At 44.2% G+C, this 26254-nt stretch overlaps 2 protein-coding genes across 7 annotated transcripts in view; both read left to right on the forward strand.

The window, feature by feature from the left end:
• Positions 1–6579, forward strand: part of NOD2 (nucleotide binding oligomerization domain containing 2) — a 35761-nt gene extending 29182 nt beyond the window's left edge. The window contains exons 10-12 of the mRNA XM_037815694.1: positions 537–620; positions 3692–3775; positions 5227–6579. Of these exons, the coding sequence (XP_037671622.1) occupies positions 537–620; positions 3692–3775; positions 5227–5299 (241 nt within the window). The 3' untranslated portion in view covers positions 5300–6579. The remainder of the gene's footprint in view (positions 1–536; positions 621–3691; positions 3776–5226) is intronic.
• A 10455-nt stretch (positions 6580–17034) lies between these two features.
• CYLD (CYLD lysine 63 deubiquitinase) overlaps positions 17035–26254 on the forward strand; it is a 50219-nt gene continuing 40999 nt past the window's right edge. The window contains exons 1-4 of one of the 6 annotated variants that reach the window (XM_037815581.1): positions 17035–17074; positions 17715–17795; positions 23267–23921; positions 25114–25416. In XM_037815581.1, coding sequence (XP_037671509.1) covers positions 23418–23921; positions 25114–25416 — 807 coding nt within the window. In that variant the 5' untranslated portion in view covers positions 17035–17074; positions 17715–17795; positions 23267–23417. The other 5 variants (XM_037815582.1, XM_037815585.1, XM_037815586.1 and 2 more) reach the window with 5 other exon arrangements.

Raw genomic sequence — 26254 nt, forward strand, 5'->3', positions numbered from 1 at the left:
GCCTCTGCCCTTCTGTCTGCTCCGTCATCCTGTGGCCTTCATCCTCATGGTTGACTGCCTCATGATCACAAGAGGGCTGCCCACCTGCAGCACTACTTCTGTGTATCCAGAAGGGACAAAAAGCACTGGCCAGCCAGGCCTCTCCCCTTTAAAGAGCATCCCTAGAAGCCCCATCTTTCAATTCCGCTTATGTATCAACAGCCTGGCTGCAGTGGAGGCAGAGAAATGTGGTTTTTCACCAGGCACTCGGCTACTCCAAGCAAAACTGGCTTCCATTAATAAGGAAGAAAGGAAAGTGGTTATAGGATAAATGGATCAGAGGGGGGTACTCATTGCACAGAGGAGCCCTAAGGTGAATTCTCTTGCAAACAGTCACTGGAATTGAGACCCCTCACACCCAACTTTCTATGTTGTATGAGTTTGGATCTCAGATGTTGGATTTTCAAATGGAGAGCGTTCGGGCTAATCTTTATTGACATTATCTGCCATAATGAATATCATCTTATCTACTGGACTTTCTCTCTTCTTCTTGCCAGCCTGGAGGAGAACCATCTCCAAGATGAAGGTGTGGGTTCTCTGGCCGAAGGACTTAAGAGAAATTCAAGCTTGAAAGTCCTGAAGTAAGGAGTCTGTAAGCAAGAACCTGGGCAGTAATAAATAGTCTTGGGAGAGGATGGTCCTGAATCAGAGACCTGGTTGGCTTCCCAGCCTGGTCAACTCACACGCAGACCTTGCATTGGCCTGGGTTCTCCCGAATGTAGTTCCTAAGAGAGATCAAGTACAAGTAGCTTATTTCAAGGTGGTCCCAGGAACCACTGGTGTAGTATGGAGTCAGCTCTCACTGGGGGCAACTGGGGCACAATCCTGCTGGGCACCTCTGGAAGCCAGAGGAGAGGGTGAGGAAGCTGGGGTGTCTATCCTCCAACTGCCGAGGGGTGATTGTGGGGACTGGAGCTCTCCGGTGCTTCCAGCTTGCCCTGCACGTAGCTGAGCATGCTCCGTGCTCAGAAAGACCACAGGCACAGAGCGGCCAGTGTTCCCAGCAAGCAGCCGTTAGAGTTAGAGGTGACTGCTGAAGGGATGTGGGCAGCTTCCCAACAGCATCTGCTTCATGGCTGCCCAGAGTGTCCCTCTCCTCGTCCCGGGCCATCCCCCGCAGTTGCTCTCGTGGTGCTGTGCAGGCGTGTGCACATTCATTCATTCACTCGCCATGCTTTCCTCCATTCACGTATGCCCACCTTCATTCATTTAGGTACTCATACAAGAAGTATTTCTTGAGCACCTACTTTGTACCAGGTGCTGTTTGAGAAACCAAGGACACAGTGGTAAAAAGACAGTACAGGCCTCTGCTTGCACAGCTCTTAAATTCTAATGGAGAAGACAGTGAACAAGTAAACAAATAAACAAGACTACTTCTGGTAGCAGTAAGGGTGATAAAAAGAATTCAAGAGGGAGATGTGTCAGGGAATGCCTGGAGGTAGAGAGGTGGCTGCTGCTTGGGCAAGGCCTCTCTCTGAGCAGGTGGCATTTGAGTTGAAACTTGTATAACAGGAAGGTGCCCGCCATGCTGAGGTCTCCAGGAAGGACATTCCAGGTAGAGGAAATAGCAAGTGCAAAGGCCCTGGGGCAGAAACAAGCCTGGTGGTTTCCAGAACAGAAAGAGGGCCCTTGTGGTGGGAAAGTAGCGGAGCGGGAGGGGGAGGCCACATAGGCCTCAGAGCCTGGGGAAGGATTTGGGGTTTTATTCAAAGGGCATTGGGAGGATTTTAATCAGGGAAGTAACATGGTGTGATTTATATCATAAAAGATCACCAGCTGCATGGTGTGGAACGGGTTGACGTGGGGTGAGATGGAGGCAGGGAGACCAGCAGGAGGCCCCAGCAGTCTTCCAGCAGGGAGGCGAAGGAGGCTTGGATCAGGCCGATGGCAGTGGAGAGACCTGGTGAAGGGGGACAGCAGCTTGCGGGGAGCCTGCCAGGTCCAGGAGCTTGAGGGCTGGGCAGCAGCAGTGTTGGTGGGAAAGTGATCTGGGGACCACAGTGGCTTCTTCTGGTGGTGGACTCCATAGGCAGGGACCAGTGGCATGAGGAGAGGGACAGTGGGGGTGAGTGGAGACCCCTAGTGCGTACCCTGACCTTGAGCTGGGGCTCTCCAGGGCCGAGTCCAGCCAGCCGCGGCACCAAAGCTCTCATTTCACGGGGACATCAGGGCACCATCAGATGGCTCCTTTTACCAGAGGGGGTGGCATCTGCCCTGGCAAATGTGGCCCGAGGAAAACGCCTGTTCAGAGACAGCAGACAGCTGCCTGGGGGGAGCATCTGCTTTGCTGCCAAGACAGCCATCCACTCTGGCGACGCTTGTTTGCTGTTGCTTCGCAGGGGCTAGGAAGATGCCAAATGTTTGGGGGAAACACTTCCGCTCATCGCTTGAGTGGAAGCAAGCTGGGAGGCTGGGTAGAGCCACATTTGTCTGAGTCACGATGCCAAGCTTTGCACCTAGGGGGGCCGTTACTGACTGGTTGTGGATGTGGCAAAATTTGTCCTCCCTCATTGTCACACACTTACCTGCCTTGAGCCCGGTGGATGCCAGGCAGTGGTGGGGAGGGGTGGGGAAGGCTTGTCCCACACCACCTTGTCACCAGCCTTATAATTCAGCATTACTGAACTATCTATTCCCCTCCTCATTTCCCTCTAAAAATTGAGCTTCTGATATATTTTAAATTTTTAAAAGAAGATGCCTGTGTCTGTTTTTCCAGGCTTAGTCACTGCCAAGTGTTGGTTAAGAGGGCACACTCGGGGGCCAGAAAGTCTGGGGCCACCATTACTGGCTGTCTTTCCTTGCACGAGGGTCTCTGTTTCCTCAAGCGTCAGTGGGGGTCAGTGGGGATAAGAACTGGACCTTCTTCCTCGGGTCGTGAGCATTCCCTGAGATGAGACAGGCAACAGGCCAGCATGTAGTAAGAGGTCCACAGATATTGGCTATTGTTATTATTTGCATCACCTTTGGGTCAACTTCTAATATAAGTTTCTAAAATTGTGGAGGAGGGAAGGAGAGGCAGCGGAGGTTATTTGGAAGGCACGGCTGCGGCACGGCACACAACCCATGGCTCTTCCCCTGCTCCCCTTCACTGTGCTCCTTCTCCTCTCCCTACTCCCAGCTTCATATGTTCTCTAAGCTGTGTGCCTCGGCCCCAAGCCTCCCCAAATGAAAATATTCTTAGTCATTGATTATTTTCTTTCAGTGTCAAGGGCTTTACACACGCCAGTTTTACATCCTTATGCTCCAAGAGGTAGAGATTTCTTTTAGGCCCATTTTACAGATGAGGATGTTACAACTAATTTACTAGAGAGCCAAAAGGAAGTGATGTAGGTGGGATTTGAACCCAGGAAGTTTGGCACTAAAATGCAAGTATTCAACCACTGTGCTATAATCCTTCCTAAGGGAGAAGCTAGTAATTAGACAAACTGATCTTGGTGATCAGAGGAGAGAAGTGGTGCATTTCACTGAAAGCATTGAGCCTTTGCTGACGAGCTCATTGGGGATCTCAGATGGGAGAGGGACATGTCTAGGGGGGAGGTGGCCTATAGTGGCTAGACTAGGCTGGCCAGCTCCCAAAGCCTTCTTTAACTGGGCAGCCATAGAGGAGAACCGAGCATTTCAAAGCAACTCACCTTTTCATCTTCCTCTCCAGGCTGTCCAACAACTGCATCACCTACCTTGGGGCAGAAGCCCTCCTGCAGGCCCTGGAAAGGAATAATACCATCCTAGAAGTCTGGTAAGCCCCCTGGGAAGGCCTGTTTACCTCTAGAGCTTCAGTTTTCTGATCTGTAAAATGGGGAGTGGAAGAGAGGAAGTTCAGAGGTTCTAAGATCCTGTCTGACTCTGATATCTGGTGTATTTCTGTGCCTGGTGGAGCTTGTTCTCCATCTGGGAAAGAAGTCTTTGTATTTCTAAGCAGGGGCCAGTTCTTTTGTCTTTCAATTTCATTTATTCAGAAACTTCTCTGTTCTAGGTAGTAGGATGGGAACAGGGGTATGGCTAAAGAATGAAAATGAGAGAAAAGAACTCAGCTCCTGCCCTCCTGGGATGTCCTCTTGGACCGTCTGTAGGTCTGGATGGTGGCTAACACGGTGGGAGCTGTGCACAGGGGCTACGTCTGTATCATGAAAAGCCAGATCCCTTTATATATTTGAAAAGAAAATTGAGTCACATCTTCAAAGATTTGTCCTCCTTGTTTCCAGGGATCTGTTTCTCCCTCAGATAATAAGTAGAAATGCTTCCTTTGGTTTGACACATCACGAGTGATTGTCACTGTTTGTGTTTCAAGCACTGGGCTGACATTTTTATTTAATATTTAATATTGAAAACTTATAAGATTTCATATAAAAATGTGTATTTCAGGGTTTTCTCAAAAGATCTGGCAGCTCTGCCACTGTCCTCTGTCCCCCAGGTGGGAAACCTGTTCTGCTGACTGCAGATCCTTCAAGCCTTTTGCCTTAGGCCAGGTCCCATTGACTCCTGTTTATGACCTGTCTTATCCCTGTAAGCTTGTGAGCCCTGCAGACACAGACCTCGTCCTTCCCCTCAAAAGTCCTATCAAGACAGCAAATAGAAATATCAAATGTCAAACTTAAAAAACAAACACAAATCGAGCATCCAAAAACCTGTCCTCTGAAGGAGAGATTTTCCTTTCTGTACAATTATGTAATCCCTGTAACCTGTAGGATGAGGTCCAGGACAGTGTGTGTGTATGTGGGGGGGGGGGGGTGTTTTAAATCATTGCACAGTCCTAAAAAATACCACAATCTGTGTCCCGGGAGGGGGAGGGACAAGCCAGCCTTGGATTGATATTTTAAGGATTCTGATGTTATTTGCTGCCCTGTTGACGGAGCTTGGGAAGGTAGCTGCACTTGCTCATTGCATTCTTGACAGATTCTGCCATTGCCTTAAAAAGACTCGCCGGCCTTGGGGAATCCGGAGCCGGCTGGGTATAGCATGGACTGTGCCCACAGAGTCATGCAATCTTGCTCGTCATGCAGAATGAGTCATGAGCTGCTGCGGCTGGCAGAGGGCAAAAGCTCACAGGCCCACATCCCTGGGGAGCTGCAGCTGGGCCTGCAGGTCGGATCGTCCCAGGCGTGTGTTGAAAAAGCGGCCGCTTGAGTTTGCAAGCACTGCTCTAATTTTGTCCTCACTCAAGCCTCTCATCCCTTTGTCACCCTTTAGGCTCCGAGGGAACGCTTTCTCTCCAGAGGAAGCAGAGGAGCTTAGTCACAGGGACACCAGACTCTTGCTTTGACGTCTCCAGGCCGCCATCCATCTCGGTTTGTGGAGGAGCAAACCCTGGGTTTGAGCCCTAAAGCTGGATTCCTTGTGGCAGCAGCCGTGCAGACGGAGCTTGGCTGGAAGACATTTTCTGGGAACACCATGAGAGTCGCCTTTATTCTGGCAGAGGAAGGAGCGTCAATGTTCTCCAGAATAGACTTTTCCCAAACCTTCTCTTGGCATCAAGTTTTTCCCCAGATTCGCTCCATGGGGTTGAGAAGAGGGGGCAGCCCTCTTCCATCACTGGGGGCCAGCCTCCTTTCATAGTTCTGCCGTGGGCCGGGGGCCCGTGGTAAGTGGGTGCCTATTGACATGGAGACCTGAACCTCATGAAGGCTACCCCAGCTCCTCCCATGAGGAAGTATCTTTGTGCCCTGTCTTGACTTGTGGGCCATGCGTTTGAGTCATTCCCCACCTCTGGTGCCTCCAACTTACTCTGGGCCCCAGCGCATGGCACTTGCTCTGGTCAGGGATTCAGAATGCTGCATTCTCAGCTTTGATCGTTTTGCTTATGCCCCTGCCATTGTCCCCCCAGGGAAGGCAGGAATAGAATGTACCAAGCTCTCCCTCCTGCTGCCTAAGACAACGTTGGAAGGGGTACAGGAAAGCCCACATTTGTTCCCCAAGATATTCGAGATTTGCAAGAAGAATATGGCCACCCTACAGCTGGGGTTGCACATGGATTTCTATTTCCAGGGAAATCAATTACTCTTCAGTTAAGCCTTTGGAAGTAGCTCCCCGTTCAAGTGCAGCTTTTTGAAATTAATCTGGGCTAGAATTTTGAATAGCCCCACTCGACCTCTGGCGGGTGCCTGTGAACTGAATTCTGATGACTGACTTCCAAAATATAATCATAAGAGATGGCCTGGTTTTCTCTGTGCCAGAATGCTTTAGGATATATGAATTGAAAGTTTACGGGGCAAAGCAGGCCCTGTCTGAAATGTGCATGTCTTTGGAGTTTTCAAAATGATGTACATGGAAAACCTTTGTAAATTGTCAGGTGCTCTGCAGATATTATTTTAAGCATTATTATTTGTGGAAATGAGCTAGTATTTATGAAACACTTTGTTTTATTCTCCAAAGTGTATATATTGTTTCAGAAAACATGGCCATGAAGGTTATGCTGTAAATAATCACAGAGGAGAAAACTGTCGAGTCACCAAAGCTTATCTTTATTGTGACCAAACATTTAAAAATGTCCCTGAAACTTGTCAAATATTAAAGCACAATTCCTCCTTGAAGGGGGGAGAATGATGTTGTTCACCAGATAATCTATTGCTTAACGCAAAAGCAATTCTTAGAAATAGCCGGTAATCAAAACACATTTGGCTTTGGCTCAGAAAAGTCTAACCCAGTGTGAAGTTTTAAGCTTCTCAGGAGTCTCACGGTGTCGAGTGCCCCTGAAAAGTCTGCAGCAAATGTGAAAGGGCCCTTGGGCCTCCCTCAATTCTCCCGAAGTAGCTCCAGGAGCCTTTAACAGGAGAGAGATGGAGAAGATTTGGGTACGGCTCTCGTGGCAGGCAGCCTCCTGTGCAGGCCTTATTGAAATAATTCTTAGCAGTGTTTAATGAGCGAGGGCTCAGGTGGCTGCTCACCAAAGCGAAATCCTGCCTCCTTGAGAGGTTTTGTATCCTTCTGGCTTGCTAAATGCGGTGGCGTCTCTCTGGGCTCCTGTGTGTGAGCACGTCTGTGGCTTCTCTTTGTCGTTGGTGTTACTTTCTGCCTGGACCTTTGTTTCCGATGTACAAGATCAGGAGGAAAATGGAAACGGGCCTGCCTTCCTGAGAGTAAACACAGCAGCCCATTTGCAGAGCACCATATTGGAGTGGAAATTCATCTTCCTTATATTCATCCAGCAAATATTTATTAGCCGGGTACATTATAACAATCAGTGGATGAGCAAAACAGACATATTCCCTGTCTTCAGGCCACTTAGATTGAGTGTAGCGAGAGAGACAGGCAAAACCAAATAAACCAAAAAATCCCTAAAATAAGGTCCAATGTGGTAAGTGCTAGGAAGGAAATACACAGGGGTCCAGGTAGAGGGGAACCTTCTTCAGATTGGGGGTTGGTCAGAGAGCAGGTCTCTGAGGAAGTGACAGGTAAGTTGCAACCTCGAGCAAGAGTGAGGAGGGCTGGCTGTGCAAAGAGTGAGGGTGGAGGGGGAACATGCCAGTTCACCGGGAGCAAGCTGTACATACACCCTGTTGTGGGAGAGAGCCTAGCATAGGTGGTAGAGCAAATGGTGCCCCCGAAGATATCCAGGTCCTAATCCCTGGAACCTATGAACGCAATCTTTTTATTTATTTATTTATTTATTTATTTATTTATTTTAATTCAGTTTTATTGAAATATATTCACAAACCATACAGTCATCCATGGTATACAATCAACTGTTCACAGTATGATCATATAGTTATGCGTTCATCACCACAATCTATTTCTGAACATTTTCCTTACATCAGAAAGAGTCAGAATAAGAATAAAAAATAAAAGTGAAAAGAGAATACCCAAACCATCCCCCCATCCCACCCTATTTGTCATTTAGTTTTTACTCCCATTTTTCTACTGATTTTTTTTCAATTTTTTAACTTTGTTTATCAAAAAATTAAAAACAAACAGGCAAACAACAACCAAAAAAACCCCACAACATTTCAAACAAAGCAATGGATTAAGGAAAACAAATAACCTAAAATAACTACTTTGCTTCCAATATGTTCCTACCATACCCCAAGAAAATTAATAAACCGTGTCCAAACAGAGGAGTAAGAAAAACAATCTAAAATAACTACATTGCTTCCAACATGATGAACGCAATCTTATACAGCAAAAGAGGCTTTGCAGATGCGATTGAGTTAAGGATCTTGAGATGGGGCAATGATCCTGGAATATCCAGTGGGCCCTAAATGCAATCGTAAGTGTCCTTATAAGAAGGAGGCAGTGGGAGATTTGACACAGAAGAAGGAGGTGATGTGACCAGTGAAGGGAGATGCTATACTGTTGGCCTTGAAAATGGCGGAAGGGGCTGTGAGTCAAAGAATACAGCTCTAGAAGCTGGAAAAGGTCAGGAAACAAAGTCTTCCCTAGAACCTCCAGAGGAAACACAGTCCTGCCAATACCTTGCTTTCAACCCAGGGAAACCATTTGGGACTAATGGTCTCCAGGACTGTAGGAGAATAAATTAGTTGTCTCGAGTCACCAGATTTGTGGTAATTTGTTGCAGCAGCTATAGGAAACTAATACGGTGTGTTTCAGACAAGCTACAGGGAGAGGGTCACCAAATGGGTTTGGAGAGGTAGTGAGGGCCCAGTTGGCCATGGTCTTGAGCTTAAGAATAATGACAAGCCACTGGAGAGTTCTATGCAGGGGAGAGCCAACTCAATTTACATATAAAGATGATCTCATTTGCAGCTGGGTAGAGATGGAACTGGAGTGCTTGGGGGTGAGGGTGGGGGCAAGAGGAAATGTGGAGACCCCCAAAGAGCTGTTGGAGGGGAGAGGCATTTGGCTGCCCTAATGTAGTGACAGTAGAGGTGAAGAGAAGAGGATTCCAGAGACAGATTCTGGAGATAAATTCCCAAGGGCTTATAGATGAACCAGATGAGAGAAATGAGGGAATGGGAAGAATCAAGAAGGCTCTCAGATTTCTGACTTTAGTAACTCGGTGACTGCAAAAAAGGTAGGAAACAGGTTTGGGAGTGGGAAGGACTTCTGTTTTAGATTGTCAAATTCAAGACACTTAGGTGCAGAAATCAAGTGGAGTCATCAAATTATTGCATGAGTCTGGAGCCAAGAGGAGAGGTCATAGCCTGAAATACCAAGGTGGGCATCCTCAGAATCAAAGGGGGAATCAAATCCTTGGGCCTGGATGATATAACCTAGGGTGAGATGAGGGAGAAAGACGGGTTCAGGAGGGCCTTGGTAAGGGAGAGCTTGATATATGATTACTGTCAGAGTTCAGAGTGGGAAAAATTTCCCGCTCTCTTGGTTAATTGCCTGAGCTGCTATCGCAAACACCACACAATGAGTTGGCATAAAGAGCGGGAATTTATTGGCTCATGGTTTTGAGGCTAGAAGTTCAAAATCAAGATTTTGGCAAGGCTTGCTTTCTCCCCGAAGACAAGCATTTTGGCGCTGGCTGCTGGTAATCCTTGGGATTCCTTGGTTTGTATCTCTGCCTACCGTCACATGGCGATGTCCTCTCTTTTCTTCTAGCTTCTGTGACCTCCAGGTTCTCTTTATAAGGCCCACCCTCATTCAGTTGGCCACACCCTAACAAAATTACCATCTTTAAGAGGCCCTCTTTACAATGGGTTCACACCCACAGGAATGCAGATTAAGATTAAGAACATGTCTATGTTAGGGTCCATAGTTCATATTACCACACCTAACTTTACAAAATCCAGCAGATATCACCCAAAGCATACTAGGCCTTTACGGGTAACGAGGGAACCAGGAATCTTAATTTTAAAGTTTCCCAATAGGGAGGTTACTCGGAAGGTATGTGCTTGTGCCAGTGGCATATGCAGGAGCAGAAAGATTACAAAATTGTGGCTAAGAATACATAATTCTTATGCAAAAAAAAAAAAAAAATAACAAACAGGAGAAATTTTTAAAGAGCCTCAGAGTTTAATAACATTCACCATCATCCTGGGGGGAGGGGCTGGGAGTCCATCTGAGTTGGGGTTTTGTTTTGTTTTTTTCCACAGCACCAAAACAAGGTGCTGAGATGAATACATCCACAGAGATGTGTGAGGTGGAATCATTTTCCGAGTGGGCTGAGTTGAGCCTGGAGTGTCCCTCCTCATTGCACCAGCACCTCTCTGGGCCTCCCTGTCCACTCTGGTGAATGGCCCAGCCCGCTGTGGGAGGCACAGAACCATCTGGGCACAAATCCTGGCAATGCCCGCAGGCGAGGGTATACAGAGCATCCCACGCTGGGCAGCGGGTGGAGGTGAGCAGCAAGCTTTGTGATGCAAGGCAGCAGGGCCCCGCCTGGGCAGTTTCCCTTGGAGAGTTACAGGGGGGCAAGTCTGCAGAGGTGCAGCCCGGAAATCCTGGATCTTTGGTCTGCACTTCTTTGAGATATCATTTTTTTTTTTCTGAATTTAATCTCCCCCCTATCACCACTTCCAGAACATTCCACAAATCCAATCCTGTAAACTTCACCTCTGTCTCCATCACTTGCCTTGAAAATCCTTCTTCTCAGGGGCTCCGATTCCCGTTTTCATTGGAAACAACTTCTTTCTTCATATTTTTGGTTCCACTTCCTTCAATACTTTCCCTCTGCCCCTCACCTACACCCCTGCCCCCGCCAGGAAAAAAGAAGCTTCTTTGGGACCACCCTTGCCTGGATTTCTGCCTCCACCTCCCTCCTGTCTCCTTGCTTCCACCCTTGACTGCGGAGTCTCTTCTCTGCACAGCAGCTGGGGTGAGCCTGTTACAACACGATCACACCAGTCCCTGCTCTGCTCAGAATTCTCCAGGGCTTCTCGACTGGTGTAGGGTAAATTAAGCCCAGGTCTCCACTGGCCTTGCCCGTGCCACTCTCACCCCCCTTCTCTTCCCCGCAGCCACCTTGGCTTCTTTGCTGTTCATTGAATCTGCTGAGCCCTTGTGCCTCCAGACCTCGTGCTTGCTATTCCCTCTCCCAGCAACACTCTTCCCTGGACGGCGGTGTGGCTTGCTCCTCACAGCCTTCAGGTCCTTGGTCAAATGTCACCTCCTAGAGGGAGTCTTCCTCTGAACTTTCTACCTAAAACAGCAGTCCCAGCCCCGCTTTCCGCCCCTGCCCTGGTGAACACTGGCTTCTCAGCCCGTCCACCTGATGCACATTTGTGTCTTCTTCTCCTGTCTCCTTCTGGTAGGATGTCCCCTCAGGAGAACAGGACCGTGATGGCCCTGCTCACTGCAGTGTCCTCAGAGGCTGCAGGGACGCCCAGCACATAGTGGGTGCTCAATAAATATTTGTTGAATGAAGAATCCACCCTATTTAGAGGGGGCAGGAAATGAAATTCGGGTGGATTATAATAATGAATTACCTTTTTCCTGACACCATTAGTGTCTCCTTCCTAAGGGAGGAAGATTTCTTGGGACCTGGGACCATCCTTGGCACATCAGCTGCTCAAAATGGGATTCCAGCCGTAACCCGAAGTCCCCAATGGAGAGCATTAAACTCTCCCCCTCCCCCTCCCCCTCCCTCTCTCCCTTGCTCTCTCTCTCTCTCTGTGTTTTTAATCACATAGAAATCATTTGTCATTGAAAACAGCAAATAGCTTAAACGGGAGAGCATGTATTTATGCTTGAGCTGGATTAGTTTAAAGATGATTAATCGCTTTTATCTTATCAAAGAGAGCTTTTGGGTGACCAGACTAAAAGCCCCCTCTGGATGTTCAGGTTGCAGCTGGAGCTCCCCCTCACTAGGAGTTAAGCACACCCCCGAGTTGGAAGGCTCTGCAAATCTGCCACTTGTGGAAACACTACACTGGGCCACTGTGGAGAGAGTTCCCACGCAGTGTCCTCACCCGCGGTGCAGGTAGCTCGGGGACTTGTGCTCATTCTAAGCAGGCCGGGGCAGTGTGCTGTGCTGCCGGGGCAGAGCCGGGGAAGGTGGGTCCCATCAGCCTCTTTCTCCTTTGCTAGATACCTTCACACCTTGGATAACTGAAACAACCTCCCCGTGCCTCAGTTTCCTTATCTGTCAAAGAGGTTACAACCACGCCTGCTGGATTTGTTTTCTACGGTTTCTGTAACAAATTACTACAAACTGGTGGCTTAAAACATTTATTCTCTCAGAGTTCTGGAGGCCAGAAGTCCATGGCAGGGCGTCTGCAGGAACGCACGCCTTCTGGGGCTCTGGGGGAGAAGCCGTTCTTGGCCTTTTCCAGCTCTTGGTGGCTGCAGGTGTTCCTTGGCTTGTGGCTGCATAACTTGAATTTCTGCCTCTGTCTTCACATGGCCTTCTGTTCTCTCTGCGTCTCTCCTCTGGATGACACTTACAAGGACACTTCTTGGATTTAGGGCCCACTTAGATAATCCGGGATGATCTCCTGTCAAGATCCTGAATTACTGACATTTGCAAAGACCCTTCATACAAGTAAGGTCCCGTTCTCAGGTCCTGGGGTTTAGGATGTGAAGATACTTTTTGGAGGTCACCATTCAAACCAATATACCCCCCTAAAAGGATTCTTATGCTTATTGAATGAGGTGTCCTATGCAGGATGATTAACGGACTTCATTAGCAATAGCAAAGATAATCTCTAATATGCACATAGAGCTTACTAAGTGCCAGACACTGTTCCAGGCATGTTACAGGTATTAACTTGTTTAACTCAAACACATTGATTTAATTTAACCAGAGTTTCTGCCCTATCTGGCAATGCTCAGCCTCCTGCCCACATCTCAGAGACTACATATTATCTGCAGAGGTCCTCTGTAGTGGGTCCTAAAACACCCACCAATATCCCCAGGTCTTATTCCCCAGCTACTGGAGTGCTCCTGGCTGACAGTCCCCAGTCGCCAGCTCTGTAAGGAGATCGCCTGAGTTGGAGAGAGTTGCATCGTGCGAGGTCACACCCCATTTCCCAGGGGCAACTCCGCATCCAGTTCATATGGAGTCTAGAGGCTCAGCCTCCTCACCCCAACTCGGGACAACTCCAAAGGCCATCCCAGCCTCTGCGTGAGGTCGGCTGAGGCCTGGTGGAGACCGTCACAACCCAACTTTTCCCTCTGCCAATCCTCTTTCCTTTTCTGACTTCCTCAAGTGTTGACCTTAAGAGTGCTCCCACTACTGTACACCTATCTCTGTTTTGGAGTCTGCCAAATAGAGTCTGGGAAACTCAACCTGCTCTAACATCTGTCTTGGGTTTGCGCTTCCAGCATCCAATCCTCCTTCTGGTAATGGCACCCTGATTTCCTTTGGGGAACCACCCACCCCTCTCTCATTGTATGGGTGGTGCCTTGGTGGGGCTGTCAGTCAAGATGCCCTGCCCTCCCCTGGCCAAGGAGTGGACATGTGACCCAAGCTCAGCCAATCAGAAGCTCTCTCCTGGGAATGCTACCTTTGCACCTGATGGTGGTGCCCTGAAAAAAATCTCCATTTGGTTATCCCATTAAGATCTCTGGTAGCTCTGTTATTTCCTTGATTCTGCAGTTTCCGAATGTCCTTTCAATAAACCCTCATTGTACATATCCTGTAGTCACCTATCCCGTAGTCACGTAGTAAGCTAGTAAGACAAGGGAGCATCTTGTCCTTGGGTGAAGGTCAGTGTTTCTACCCACAAGATGGGGGTGAGCAGTTTTTGCTCATTCAGTGGCCTTTGGTGAGTACCTGGCGTCTGCTAAGGAGCTTTTCCTAGCTACCAGGCTCCAAGCCAAGTACTTTGCATTCATGCAAAAATAGGAAGTATCATCTCCATTTAAAGATGAAGAAACTGAGGGTCAGAGAAGTTGAGTGACTGACATAGTTAGGAAGTAGCAGAGTTGAGATTCAAACCCAGGTCTCATGCTCGAGCCACATCTTAACTGCTGTACTGTATGGCCATTTATAAGGTTCATGTCCACCAGCTGCTTGTTGCCTAGTTAGAGTTAGGGCAGCAGATCTGAGCAATGCTAGCTGCTATAGCAAACCTTCAAATTTCTGTGGCTTAACACAAACCCAGTTGACTTCTCACTGGTGTAGCAGTTCAGCAAGCAGTTTTCCAAAGTGTGGCATTTCAGGGTCCCATGCTCCTTACTGGAAGGATTTTAGGGGATTCATAGGATCAGTGGGAAGGCTCTAGAGCTAGGTGGGAAAATGGCAGAAATCATGGGAAGCTGGGTAAGCAACTGAAGTTACCATTTACTGCGATGGGGAAAGCAGAAGGATTGCAGTAGTGGTGGGAGCGGAAATATTCAGAGATCACTTTTGTCTCTTCAGTGGAGATGTCTAGTAGGCAGTCAGATATATGAGAAACACTGGATTTGGTGAGGTTGAAGTGTGAGGTGGAAGCCTGTGGAAGCCATTTGAGAAGGTTGGGGCAGGGTCTAACCAATCCTGACTAGTCTGCTGAGAACATTTTGTTGAGCCCTGACTGAATAACTAACGACTTGATACTCTGTTACTCTGTGCCAGCCTTCTAGGAGTTTACCACCTCCTGGGGAAGAGAACCAATTCGATGCAGTGGCTTTCCCTTGGGATCCTGCTGTGTGCAATAAGGTAGCTATGTACGAGTGTTCAGAATCGCCATTAACCACCAGGCTTCAAACCCTTCAAAGGGTTCCCATTACCCAGGGATAAAGACCACGACATTGGCCCAGCTCACAGGCCCTTCTGTGCCTGCCCTTTCTGTGTTCTGCCTCTTTCAGTTCCTTCAACATATCTATGTTCTTTCCCATTCTCTCTGCCTGGAGAATTCTTCCTTGCCCCCACGGGCTGGTCATTTTCCCCCACCAGGCTTCCCTGACTGCCTGATTCTCCTCTGGAGCCTCACCATAACCCTAAACAGGTAAGTGAGCCTGCAATTAGTAGTTTATAGTCTGCCTTCCTTGCCAGAGGGCAGGGGTGGCTGCTTTCTTGTACATTGCTGTGTTTTCGCATCTGCCCACTGACGCAACCATGGGTGGTGTGAACCCAGGGCCAGGCTGGGTGGAAAAGGCTACGGGATGGTGGATAGACAGAGGTGACCCAAAGGCAGTGGGACCATCTGCAAAGTCTTGTGGAAAAGACTGGACTTTGGCTGGGTCTTAAAGGAGGGAGAATTTGGAAGGAAGAGAGCATGGGCATTGCAATTGGAGAATCTGCTTGAACAGAGGTGGTAAGGGCCCTGGCTTGGAATCAGGAGAATCAGGGACTCAGCTTATCTCCCAGGACACTAGGAACAAGTTATTTTCCCTTCTTGGACCTTAGTCTCCCATCTGTAAAATGAGAAGCTGATTTATCAGGGATTGCAAATAATAGTGCCATGACACCATCCCCTCTTCTAATCCCCTGGCAGGCATCTCTCGTCCCTGTGAGTCTGAATACAGCTTCAGAATTGTTTTCAACACAGTGTTCTAGGCAGTCAGTAACCAAATGATAGGAGCTGGAGTTGAGATGCGTCCTATTTGTCAGGCCTGGCTTGGATGAAGTTCTCATGGAGGATGTCAGGCCCTGACACTCCCTGATTCAGTAAATGTGTGGCACCAGGAATGAGCATGGTTATCTGACCACTGCTGGAGGGGAAGAAGCCCCGAATGCCATCATCAGAAAAGACATGAAGACATTCAAGTCCAGGGTGGCAAACTGAAATACATGGCTTCAGGGGCCATGGGATAATGTAAATGAGAGAAGTGGGCTAGGGTGGGAAATAGGGAATGTTGGGGAGTGTGGCAAACTGGAGAAGGTGAGAGTGTTCTTCAAAACTTCTCTCTCCCACTCTACTTCTTCCTCTCCCTCTTTCTCTTCACTGGGTGGATCAAACAAAAACAATTTTCAGGCTGAATCTCACTTCCCGGCAGCCAGATTGTAACCTCTGTGTTCTACCTGCTTTACTGGAGTATCTGTGTACCACTGTTATTAGTAATCACTCATGTGACATTTTATGTACTCATTGGTTTAAATTCTCCAGACTTTCAGAAACATGTCACTTTCCACTGGGGAAATTTGTGTCACAATTAAATACACACACATCACACCCCTCCTCCTCTCTCAGTATTAATCATCTTCTCCCATAATTGGTACTTAAAGTGTCAAAGGAGAAGACGTAATTAACCGTAGTAACCAGTGAGCAGGGCATGCTGCACGGCTCTGGGACTGATTATAAAAAGCACTTCCTTAAATATTTTGAACACTTTTGGGAATCAGATACTTCCCTTCTAATTGGAAGATCCTTAATTACACCCGAAAGTCTTGGCTCGCGGCCAGACGTGCAGGGTTGAGGGGGCTGCGCGTGGATGTCTCTTCACCATCCTCGAGAGATCTGCCCCCACCCCCACCCCCACCCCCAAACCGGGGTAGGTGGCAACAGAGGTTCAGAGACAGCAGGAGTCTTAGGCCGAATCTGAGGGATAGGAAGAGATTTAACATTTACTGAGTTCCTACTGCGTGACAGGAAATTTACCCACGGTATTTCAGGACAGTCCTAGAAAACCGGTGATAGTATTAAATCCATTTTACAGATGAAATTGAGGCTCAGCGTTGTTGTGTTTCACCATGTCACACGGCTTCTAATTGAAAGCACAAAGGATGAAAACTTAGGTCTGATTCTCAAGTTTTGCTCTTTCACGGAATCACGGAATCCTATTCCCAACTCTCGCCTGGACTCTTCCTACCCTAGACCCAAACTCGAGTCTACCGGGATTTTGACAGCTACGTCAGGAGCCCAGGCTCTCATACGGGAGGTGGAGCGCGGAGGAGCACAGCGCTCCGCCCATCCGGTATCAGCCAATGGTGGAAGGCATCCGCAGCCTTTCGTCCAATCACCCAGAGGTTCCGCCCCCCATGTAGCTCAACTCCTCCTCTCCCCGCCGCTTTCCCTTTGGCTCCACCGAGCTTGACGGAGCGGAAAGTCCCTTCGGCCCGCGCCGGGTTGGCAGCCATTGGAGGAAGCTCTGTCACTAGGAGGCCCAATCAGGGCGTGCGCAGGGACGCAGCTCGGGTCACGATTGGTCAGCGCGGCGGTTGCCCCACCGCCCCCGCTGCCTCCCTTCCCACCCGGGGCGGCTCGGAGGCGGGGCAGGTGGGGGCGGGCCCAGGTAGCAGGTTCGGCTGCGCGGGGGCCGCGCGTCGGAGGTAAATACTGGGGCGGTGGGTGTGGGGCGCCGTGACCCGCCCGGGGCGTGGGCTAGGGCAGCCGGCGAAGGGGTGACGCCCGGCCGCCAGAGGTGAGCGAGCCGGCGAGTGATCTGGCAGCGGAAACGGCGGGCAGCGGCGGCCGGATCCCCTCGGGCGCCCTCCCCGGCCTCACGGCGCCTCGAGCCGCCGCCGCGGCCGTCGGGCCCTCGGCGCCGGCCCGTTGGTTGTCCCGGCCGGCAACCGACCGGGCCCGCGGGGTGCCGAACCTGCTGACGTCAGCCCGGGCTTCCTTTCCCATCCCCGGGGCTTCCCCACCCCCCGGCCTTCCCGGGAGGGGTCCCGGGTCGTGGGAGCTTGGTCGCCGCCGCCGGGGGCTCCGGAGAAGAGAGGACTTGGGGCGGGAGCCGCGCAGGACGCAGTCTCCCCCTTCGGCCCCATTTACCGATGGGGAAACTGAGGCACGGGCCTCTGGCCGGCTCCCGACCGCCCCAGTTGGCTTCAGCAGTCCCGGGTAAAAATATCTCAAGCCTCTGCGGCGGAGCATGTCGACCGATCGGTTTGGGGTGCTGGTGGCGCCGGACCAGGAAGAGCTCGGGGTTCTGGCCTCGTTAATGGCGTGTTCTGCTTTTTCTTTCAGTTTCCCCCTTCGCAGGGTGAGAATGATTTTACACAACTGCCCGGAGTTCTTTAGTTGAAAGGTGCGCTCTGTTGAGACAAGGTATTCTTTCTTTTCTTTTCTTTCCGGTTTTCTTTATTATATTAACGGTTTCTGGGGAAATTCGTGAAGTATCGAAAGAAGCTGGTGCTTTTCAGTTTGGGCTGATTAGGGATCCAAATACGGTTTTCCAGTCGTTGGCTTCCAAAGAAAAATCCAGGAATTGAGAGAGGGGGTTCATCCAAGTGTTGGTTTCCTGCACTCCCGCAAGCCCCAAGTAGAGTTAACAGTTTAGCCTGCCATTCCCCACTGTGTGGTGCGTGGCTTTGGACTAGAACAAAATTAGGAGAAAATGAATTGCAGGAAATTCTTATTGAAGTTCATGTACCTTGAATGTTGATAACATCCAGAACATTCTCTAATGTTCTGCAAAATTTTTTAGTATGTTTTCAAAGAAGCTTCCTTTGGATGGTAATTTTTGTCAGGAGCAGTGATTTATGTGGTTTGGCATGCCCAAACTGTGGTTTTGTTTGCTTTAAGAGCATTTTTAACACCAGAGGGAAAAAGTGATTTTCCTGATCATCAAACTATTAGTATTTTGTTCCTGATTTTCATGCTGTGTTTTTAAATTTGGGATTTTTACATTGGTTATACAGAATTAATAGTCATAAATGCTGTGAGGATCTAGGAAATAATTTCAAATGAACCCCAAAATTTGATTCATTCTGAAGTTTTCCTTATTTGTTCTTATGTGTATAACAATGAAGTGGTATAAAAATTGACCATGACTTCATTTATCTAGAGAATTAATGAAATTTTAAGGCAAACACTTCCAACTCTTTTTTTTTCCCCCTTTCTTTTTTTTAACCCGGAAGAAGCTTTTCATCACATAAACAATTAGGATGAGGAAATGGAATTTTGGCTTTCACTGGTATGACTTGAATCAGCCAAGTCATTCATTCATTTTCCCTTGGATTTAATGCCCACTGGTCTGGACACCAGAAATATAAAAATGAAGGACTCAGGGAAGTCACAGTGTGAGAGGATGGTGGCGAGGCTTAACCCTAGCGGGGTGGCATTGCTTGTTTTCCTTCTGACACGAGTGTGCAGATGCGGGAGCCAAACTTTTTTTTAACACATTGTAAATCCCAGTTGTTTTCATGTACAAAATGCTTAAGGAACTGTACGCTTGTGACTTGGGTCATAAATTAATCTGTGAGGAAATTAAAACTGGCTTTGTCTCTTTTCTCATCCAAGAATCTCTGTAATCATGTTCTTTAGCTGTTTAGGAATATAACAATTTGTTCTTTGAGATGTTTTCTTAAAATGCTAATCATCCTAGCTATCTAGAAGAGATTGGTAAAAGGACCATGTGTCTTCCTTCTTTGGTATTCCCATTGACCTTCTTACCACTTTGCCATCTATAAATAGGGGCAGTATTTTAGTATTTTGATTTTTTTTTCTGAGATAGATAGGCTTCTGTAGTTTTTAGAATATCAGGATATCACAGGAGATGCAAAAAGTTCTTGAATTAGATCTTTGTTTTCTCTTGTGACATCTTTTGAACAGTATTACCTGTTAACTTGAGAATCATAGTGACATTTTATCTCCTAGATAACTAACAATTGACTTTTTTGTAGCTAATGCTGATTATTTATAGTAACTGTTGTCTTTTAGAACTTGGTAATGGTGAGCTTTAATATTGTCATAGAAAGCTTACTTCTTGATCATCTTCTTTCCACTGCATTGATTGGAAGCTGATAAATATTTGTGCTTTCCAACTCTCACCTTGGTTTAATTATTTTTTATCATTATAGAATTAAATTCCCCTTTACACAGAATCTAGACCGCCAGAGTTCAGATGACTAGATATATTGTCGAATCATCTTGAGTGTTGTCAAAAGAAAGGCCTGTTCAATTTGGTTTTAGGGCTGAATGTTTTATTGTATGCCAACTCTTTGGTAATCTTCATTCAGTACTTACAGTAGTTTTCATGATATTCATAATCACTTAATTTTCCTGCCTCAGATTGAAATAAGTAATATAGTATTTAGATGAGTCATTTATGATATACTTGCACTCAAAGTGAAGTATAATATTAGAAACAGATTTTAAATGATTTGACCTGAAACGGGAGTAAGAGAATACAAGTGAAAATTAATCCTTTCATGACCTCCGCCCCCCACTTCCCCACCTGCGCCACCTGTTTTTGGAATTGGGATGTGCTGCTTTTCCTCATACTGCTCCTAGGACCATTATTTAAAAGCAGAAGCTAAGTGAACATGGAATGACTGTTGTTGAAGGCAGCCATCATATCTTAAATCTTCTGTATATTTAAGGATCTGACACTATCCTGAGCACATAAAAACACTCAACAAACAACTTAAAAAAAAAAAAAATTCCTGGTTAAAAAGGACTCATTTACAACGTGATTTAAAGCTTTTCTTTCATAAAGTCTTGAGTCAGTTTTTACTGCTTGGGTTTCTTAAGACTTAATTTAACTTTTGTGCATATCCCAATGAAAGAAGAATGTTGGCGTTATATTCATTTCTGCAGTGGGAGGAAAGTCCCTGTATTAGCATATTTCTGCTGTAATACCAGTGTTTTGGGAGTATGCATGATACATTAAATTTATTGTCTTGTATACCTCTAGATTTGAGGCATCAAGTTCCCCATTCAACTTTCTATATCAATTACAGTGAAGAGAATCAATTTTTAATACCATAGTTTCAAATGTATTCTTTCTTAAAGAGGAAAGACCACATCCTTTTTACTTTTGGATAATGCTTTTTAAATATTTAATAACTTTTGCTTTGGCTCTTTGAGTTGTTTAACATGATCCATCCTGCTGTTGAGTCTGAGCTCACTCCCACTTGTGCTAATGCAAGTGAGAAAAAAAGTTAGCTCTCCTTCTGTGGCTCACTTTAAAATATGATACTCGATAACCATTGTTAAACTGCCCTCACCCTTTTTTAAAACCAAAGTAATTATATTGAATAATTTATTTACTGTGGACTCTCTCTTAAGGGATTTGCAAAACAAAACAAAAAACCCCACTTTTAAAATCAAATTTATTTAAAATATGGTGTCGTAATGCATTGCGTTTATTGATTTAATTCTAATTTGCTATTATTTCGTTAGCACTTACAGTTTTTGTTTTAAATTGTAGCATGAATTAAGCTTGAGAACCAAGTGGAGTAGTTGTTGTTTGCATATGTAATAATTATTAAGATTCAAGGATGTTACTGTTTATCATATTGGAAGATACCATTTTTAGGAATTATTTGTTGCATAATTTCTTTTTAAAATAGTAATAGAATTTCCATACTTTTTTTGCCAAGAAAATTTAAATACATTTTAAAGAGAACCAAAGCAGCTCACTTTTTTGGAAATTGCTTTTTGACCATCTCAGCCTTGCCAGAGCAACCAAAATAATGCCCATTCAATAAAGTCTATGCACCTTACTCATAAAAGACCCTTTCAGATTTATGTATTTCTCTTTTTGTTATTGTTGTTTTGTTTGCTTTTTTAACACGCAAAGATTTATTTCATCATCTGGCTTGCAAAGCCATAGCTTGTTGGAAAGCAGCAAGGCCACAAAAGGAATCAAATGCATACTGCAGGAAACCACAGAAAATGGCTGAGTGCAAGGGAAACTATAGACCGTAAATCTATAGAAAGCTCGAAAGGCGTAATGTAAAGCCCTTTCACAGAGTAACAAATGACCTTGCCTTTTGAGAGTCACACATAATAATTTACATTCATAATGGTAATTCAGTGATCAAGAGAGTAATAAGGCCATTTCCTTGTTGAAAAATGTTGACGTTTAAAAACATTTTAGTCAGAAATAATAAACATCATTTCAGTACTTTAAAAAAGTAGAGCCCATTAAGGGGCTGGCTAGCTGCTCTGGTAGCCCTTATAAGAGAGGTTCAGAAAAATAACTCTTATTGTATGGTGTCAAGATAGGGGCTTCCACAGGTGTCTTATGTAAGTGGTAAATGTATAAACTGATCCCATTCCTGCTGAAGTAGACAGTGCCCTCAAGTGGAATCAAGACAAACACATTTTAAAGCAAGCAGGAAAGAGAGAGAGAGAGAGAGAACCAGTTTATACTAGCCTCCTACCCCTCTCCTCACTAAATATTGCACAGATATTTCAATAATGTTGGCTTGAGGGTACTAAACTATCAGCCTGTCTTGGGTAATTCCTATGTCTCTTTTTGCCTTCTAGAGGAGCAGGCTTTTAAAAACTTTATTGTATGGAATATCTTACCATTTAGGATTGGTAAAAAAATTTTACTTTGTGTATATATTTACCAGATTGTTTAATTAAGTTTCATGATTAAATTTGAATTTTTTTCCTTTAGTTTTAGGAGTATTTATTTTTTAATACCAGGAATAAAATAGATAAAGGAGAAGAATGATGGAAATGGATACACTGCATCCAAAAAGGATGAAATCAATACCATGTTTAGAAACTAAATGGCCACATAATTGTAACAGGCAATAGGAACTTTTTTTCAGCAAAGTAGTTTATAAAAGTCTCAATTTGAATTAGTTGGGTATTAAAGTAGGGATGAGAATGAGGCTTCTTTGTGACTGATTATTATTCTTGTGAAAGCTTCAAAAGAAAATTTAAAGCTAAAAAAGAAATCATTAAAAAAATCATCTTTTGTGTATTCCTTCCCATCATACATAGTTAAAATTACAGTCTGAAATATTTTATACTTGACTTGATACTGCAGGTATATCTCCTTGTTACTTAGTCCAAGTTTTCATGGTTACAAAATTGATCATTTTAGATACCTTCAATAAATTCAAATTTACAATATCTAATATTTGTGACTTTAAGATATTGAATGATGGCTGTGAGTAATGTGATTAACAGTATGCCTATCTAAGGTTAAAATGCACAAGATTAAGGAAATGAAACAGTCAGAAGTAAAGTGTTCCATTGTCAAATATGGCTTGCAGATAAATGAGTTGTGGTTAACATTTCAGAATATCATTTTGATTTTTTATTGATAAAAGATGTTTGACATCATATGTAAGAACAGTAACTTACTTAAACTATGTGTATAGAAATAATAGCCTTTTCTGATTTATAAGAATGTGTGTTTTGCTGATATACAGCCACTTATCTAAGTTAGGCAGAATCCGTTAAAAATGTTACTTTAAAAGTTTAAAAATGTCAGTTTGTATTTAAGGATATCCTGTAAGATTTTTTTTACTAGAGCTTGATTTTATAAATTTCAGGGCCATGGAAACAAACACTTTGAAGGTACTTCACAATTGCATTTCCTACTTATCTCCTGCATAAATATTATATGCAAAATTACAATATTCAAAATTACATATTCAAAATTACAATAGATACAAAGAATATATGTCTTTTAACCCTTCGAAATATTTCTGGAAGTATTTCATTTGCATGTGTGATTTTACCAGTCGAATGACAATTCTTAAAGTCTTTAATCTTAATTTTAGGTCATGTAGAATGAAGCCTAAAATTTCTTTGTGCTTGTCCTCTAGGCATTTTGATTTTCTGTGTTTTTACAGCATGGACACCAAATTGCTAAAAACGTGCTCTGGGACTCACAATGAATTTATCTATTGCGATTTGATGAAAAACGTAATAGTAGTTCCCTTTTTTTTTGAGTTACTGTTTTAAAGTTATACCACAATGAGTTCAGGCTTATGGAGCCAAGAAAAAGTTACTTCATCCTACTGGGAAGAGCGGAATTTTTATTTGCTTCTTCAAGAATGCAGTGTTATAGATAAACAGACACAAAAGCAGCTTAAAGTACCAAAGGGGAGTATAGGACAGTATATCCAAGACCGTTCTTTGGGGCATTCAAGAATTCCTTCTGCGAAAGGCAAGAAAAATCAGATTGGATTAAAAATTTTAGAGCAACATCATGCAGTTCTCTTTGTTGATGAAAAGGATGTTGTAGAAATAAGTGAAAAATTCACAGAGCTACTGTTGGCAATTACTAATTGTGAGGAGAGGTTCAGCCTGTTTAAAAACAAAAACAGATTAACTAAAGGCCTTCAAATAGCTGTGGGCAGCCCTGTGAAAGTACAGCTGAGATCTGGGGAAGAAAAATTTCCCGGAGTTGTGCGCTTCAGAGGACCCTTATTAGCAGAAAGGACAGTGTCGGGGATATTCTTTGGAGTAGAATTGCTGGTAAGTTTGATGAAGCATCTTGTAATGTGTAGTGGGCTTTTACTGTGTGTGTGTGTGCATGTGTGTATAATTGTAGGCTTAAAGATTTTTACCCCTTTAACAACAAAATAAGTTTTCGTAGAAGTCTTCTGTAATCCTTAGGATTTACTTTTTAATGATAAATGAAATGAAGCAAAATAATGCATTGAAAACCATTTTAAACTGCTTACTATCATAGGATATATAAATAGATCACATGGTGATTGAAGGCTTTCTTTTCTTAGAAATTTTAACATTGTCTCTATTAAAAATGAGTTCTACCAGATTGTAAGTTAATTAATCACTTCACACAATTGTTAATTATCTCGTGACATTATCATCCATGGGTTTCTCAGCTTTTCTTAATGTGTGCTAGTAAACAATGATAATTTGGATATAAGGTTTTTTTTTAATAGTAAGTTGGAGCAATTTGAACTTGTTTATAGTTCTCACTGATAATATACTTGAAAATTATCTTGGAACTTATTTTTATTGAAAAGTGACCCAAGAACTCTGTGCTGTGTTTCCAAATTTAGGATTAATTCTCCAGAATTCAAATATCAATTGCATTTTGGCATTCTTGCAAATATATTTTCATGCCTTGTTTGCTTCTTGATTTAATTTGTTAAAGGTAGTGATTATAAAACACTCACTTTGAATCCCTCCATGCGATCTACTGGCTGAGTTACAAAGTTACTTAACCAACTACTTAATTTCTCGAAATCTGCTTCCTTATCCGTAAAATGGTGCTAACGGTCCCTAGCTTGCAGATTTTTTGTGACGTATTGATGCAAGATTTGAGAACAGTGGCTGGCATGTAACAAGTTCTCAATAAATGGAGCTGATGTTTCTGTTATTTTAAAGTAAATTGCTCTTCCTATAATAAAATTATTGTTCAAACTACACTATAGACTCCAGCCCAGCTCTGTCACAAATGGAATTATGATTTTTGTTTTTACTTAATAGAGTTTTTAATTTCCTTATCAGGTAATTTTATTTTAGCATCAGATACAGCTGCACTCCTTTTATTTTTTTTAATTTTTAATTTTTTTTAAACAGTCTAAGCCCCATAGCAGCTGCTAATAATTATATTTTTTATTTGTGTCATTTAGAATTTTTCCAGAATGACCCCTGGGTAATTCTTTCCTCCTTCCCCTCCTTCCTTAAAAACTAGGAAGAAGGTCGTGGCCAAGGGTTCACAGATGGGCTGTATCAAGGGAAACAGCTTTTTCAGTGTGATGAAGATTGTGGAGTGTTTGTTGCGTTGGACAAGCTGGAAATCATAGAAGAAGATGACCATGTATTGGAAAGTGATTATGCAGGTCCAGTGGACACAATGAGAGTTGAACTTCCTCCTTTGGAAATAAACTCCCGAGTTTCTCTGAAGGTTGGAGATTCTATAGAATCTGGAACAGTTATATTCTGTGATCTTTTGCCAGGAAAAGAAGACTTAGGATATTTTGTTGGTGTGGACATGGTAAGACAATTTTGGATTATATTGTTTTTATGAGTATTTTTATTAATTTTATGAGCAATTTAGTTTCAAATTGAACACTTTGAATATTTAAAATGGACTAATTTGGAATAATTTAAAGAAAATATTCTAATTTACCTTTGGTAAAGGAACATTGAAACGAGTCAGGAGTCTAGATATAGAATTACATTTACGTTTTTTTCCAGTTTAAATAAACTGGGAAATGTTTTCAACCTTTGAACATCCTTTATTATAGTTACCAGTAAATAGAAAAAAAAAGCCCAAATGCATTAAGTGATATCTTCTTTTTCTTTATTTTGAATGGTTTTCTTTTCTTTCGTAATCCATGTTTCTTGCTCTGTAATATTTTGCAAACTTTTTTCAGAGGTGATCTGATTTTAATGAACAGTATGAAAATCATTTAAGAAAAGTGCCTGAGTATAGGAAAAGAACATTGCTTTGGGGGAATAGACAATTTTGAGTATTCTCTTCAGGTGTCACTTATTTTTAATGTTACCTCACAATCATACTTGTTAATAATGGATACATTCCAATATGGCAAGAGAAATTATACACTTGGCATTAAGAGAAGAAGAAAAAGGCTGAGTGCATACTTAACATAGATTGAAAATATGGCAAGAATTAGTTAGGTATGCAGAATTAAACACAAGAAATGAATTATCAGGAGAGGATGTGAGTGATAGACTCTTAAACCCACGATGGTTTTTTTTTTTCGATTTTATTGAGAATATTCGCATACCACACAGTCATCCATGGTGTTCGCAGTACCATTGTATAGTTGTGCATTCATCACCACAGTCAATTTTTGAACATTTTCATT

The sequence above is a fragment of the Choloepus didactylus genome, chromosome 22, assembly GCF_015220235.1.
Source record: "Choloepus didactylus isolate mChoDid1 chromosome 22, mChoDid1.pri, whole genome shotgun sequence".
Lineage (NCBI taxonomy): Eukaryota > Metazoa > Chordata > Mammalia > Pilosa > Megalonychidae > Choloepus > Choloepus didactylus.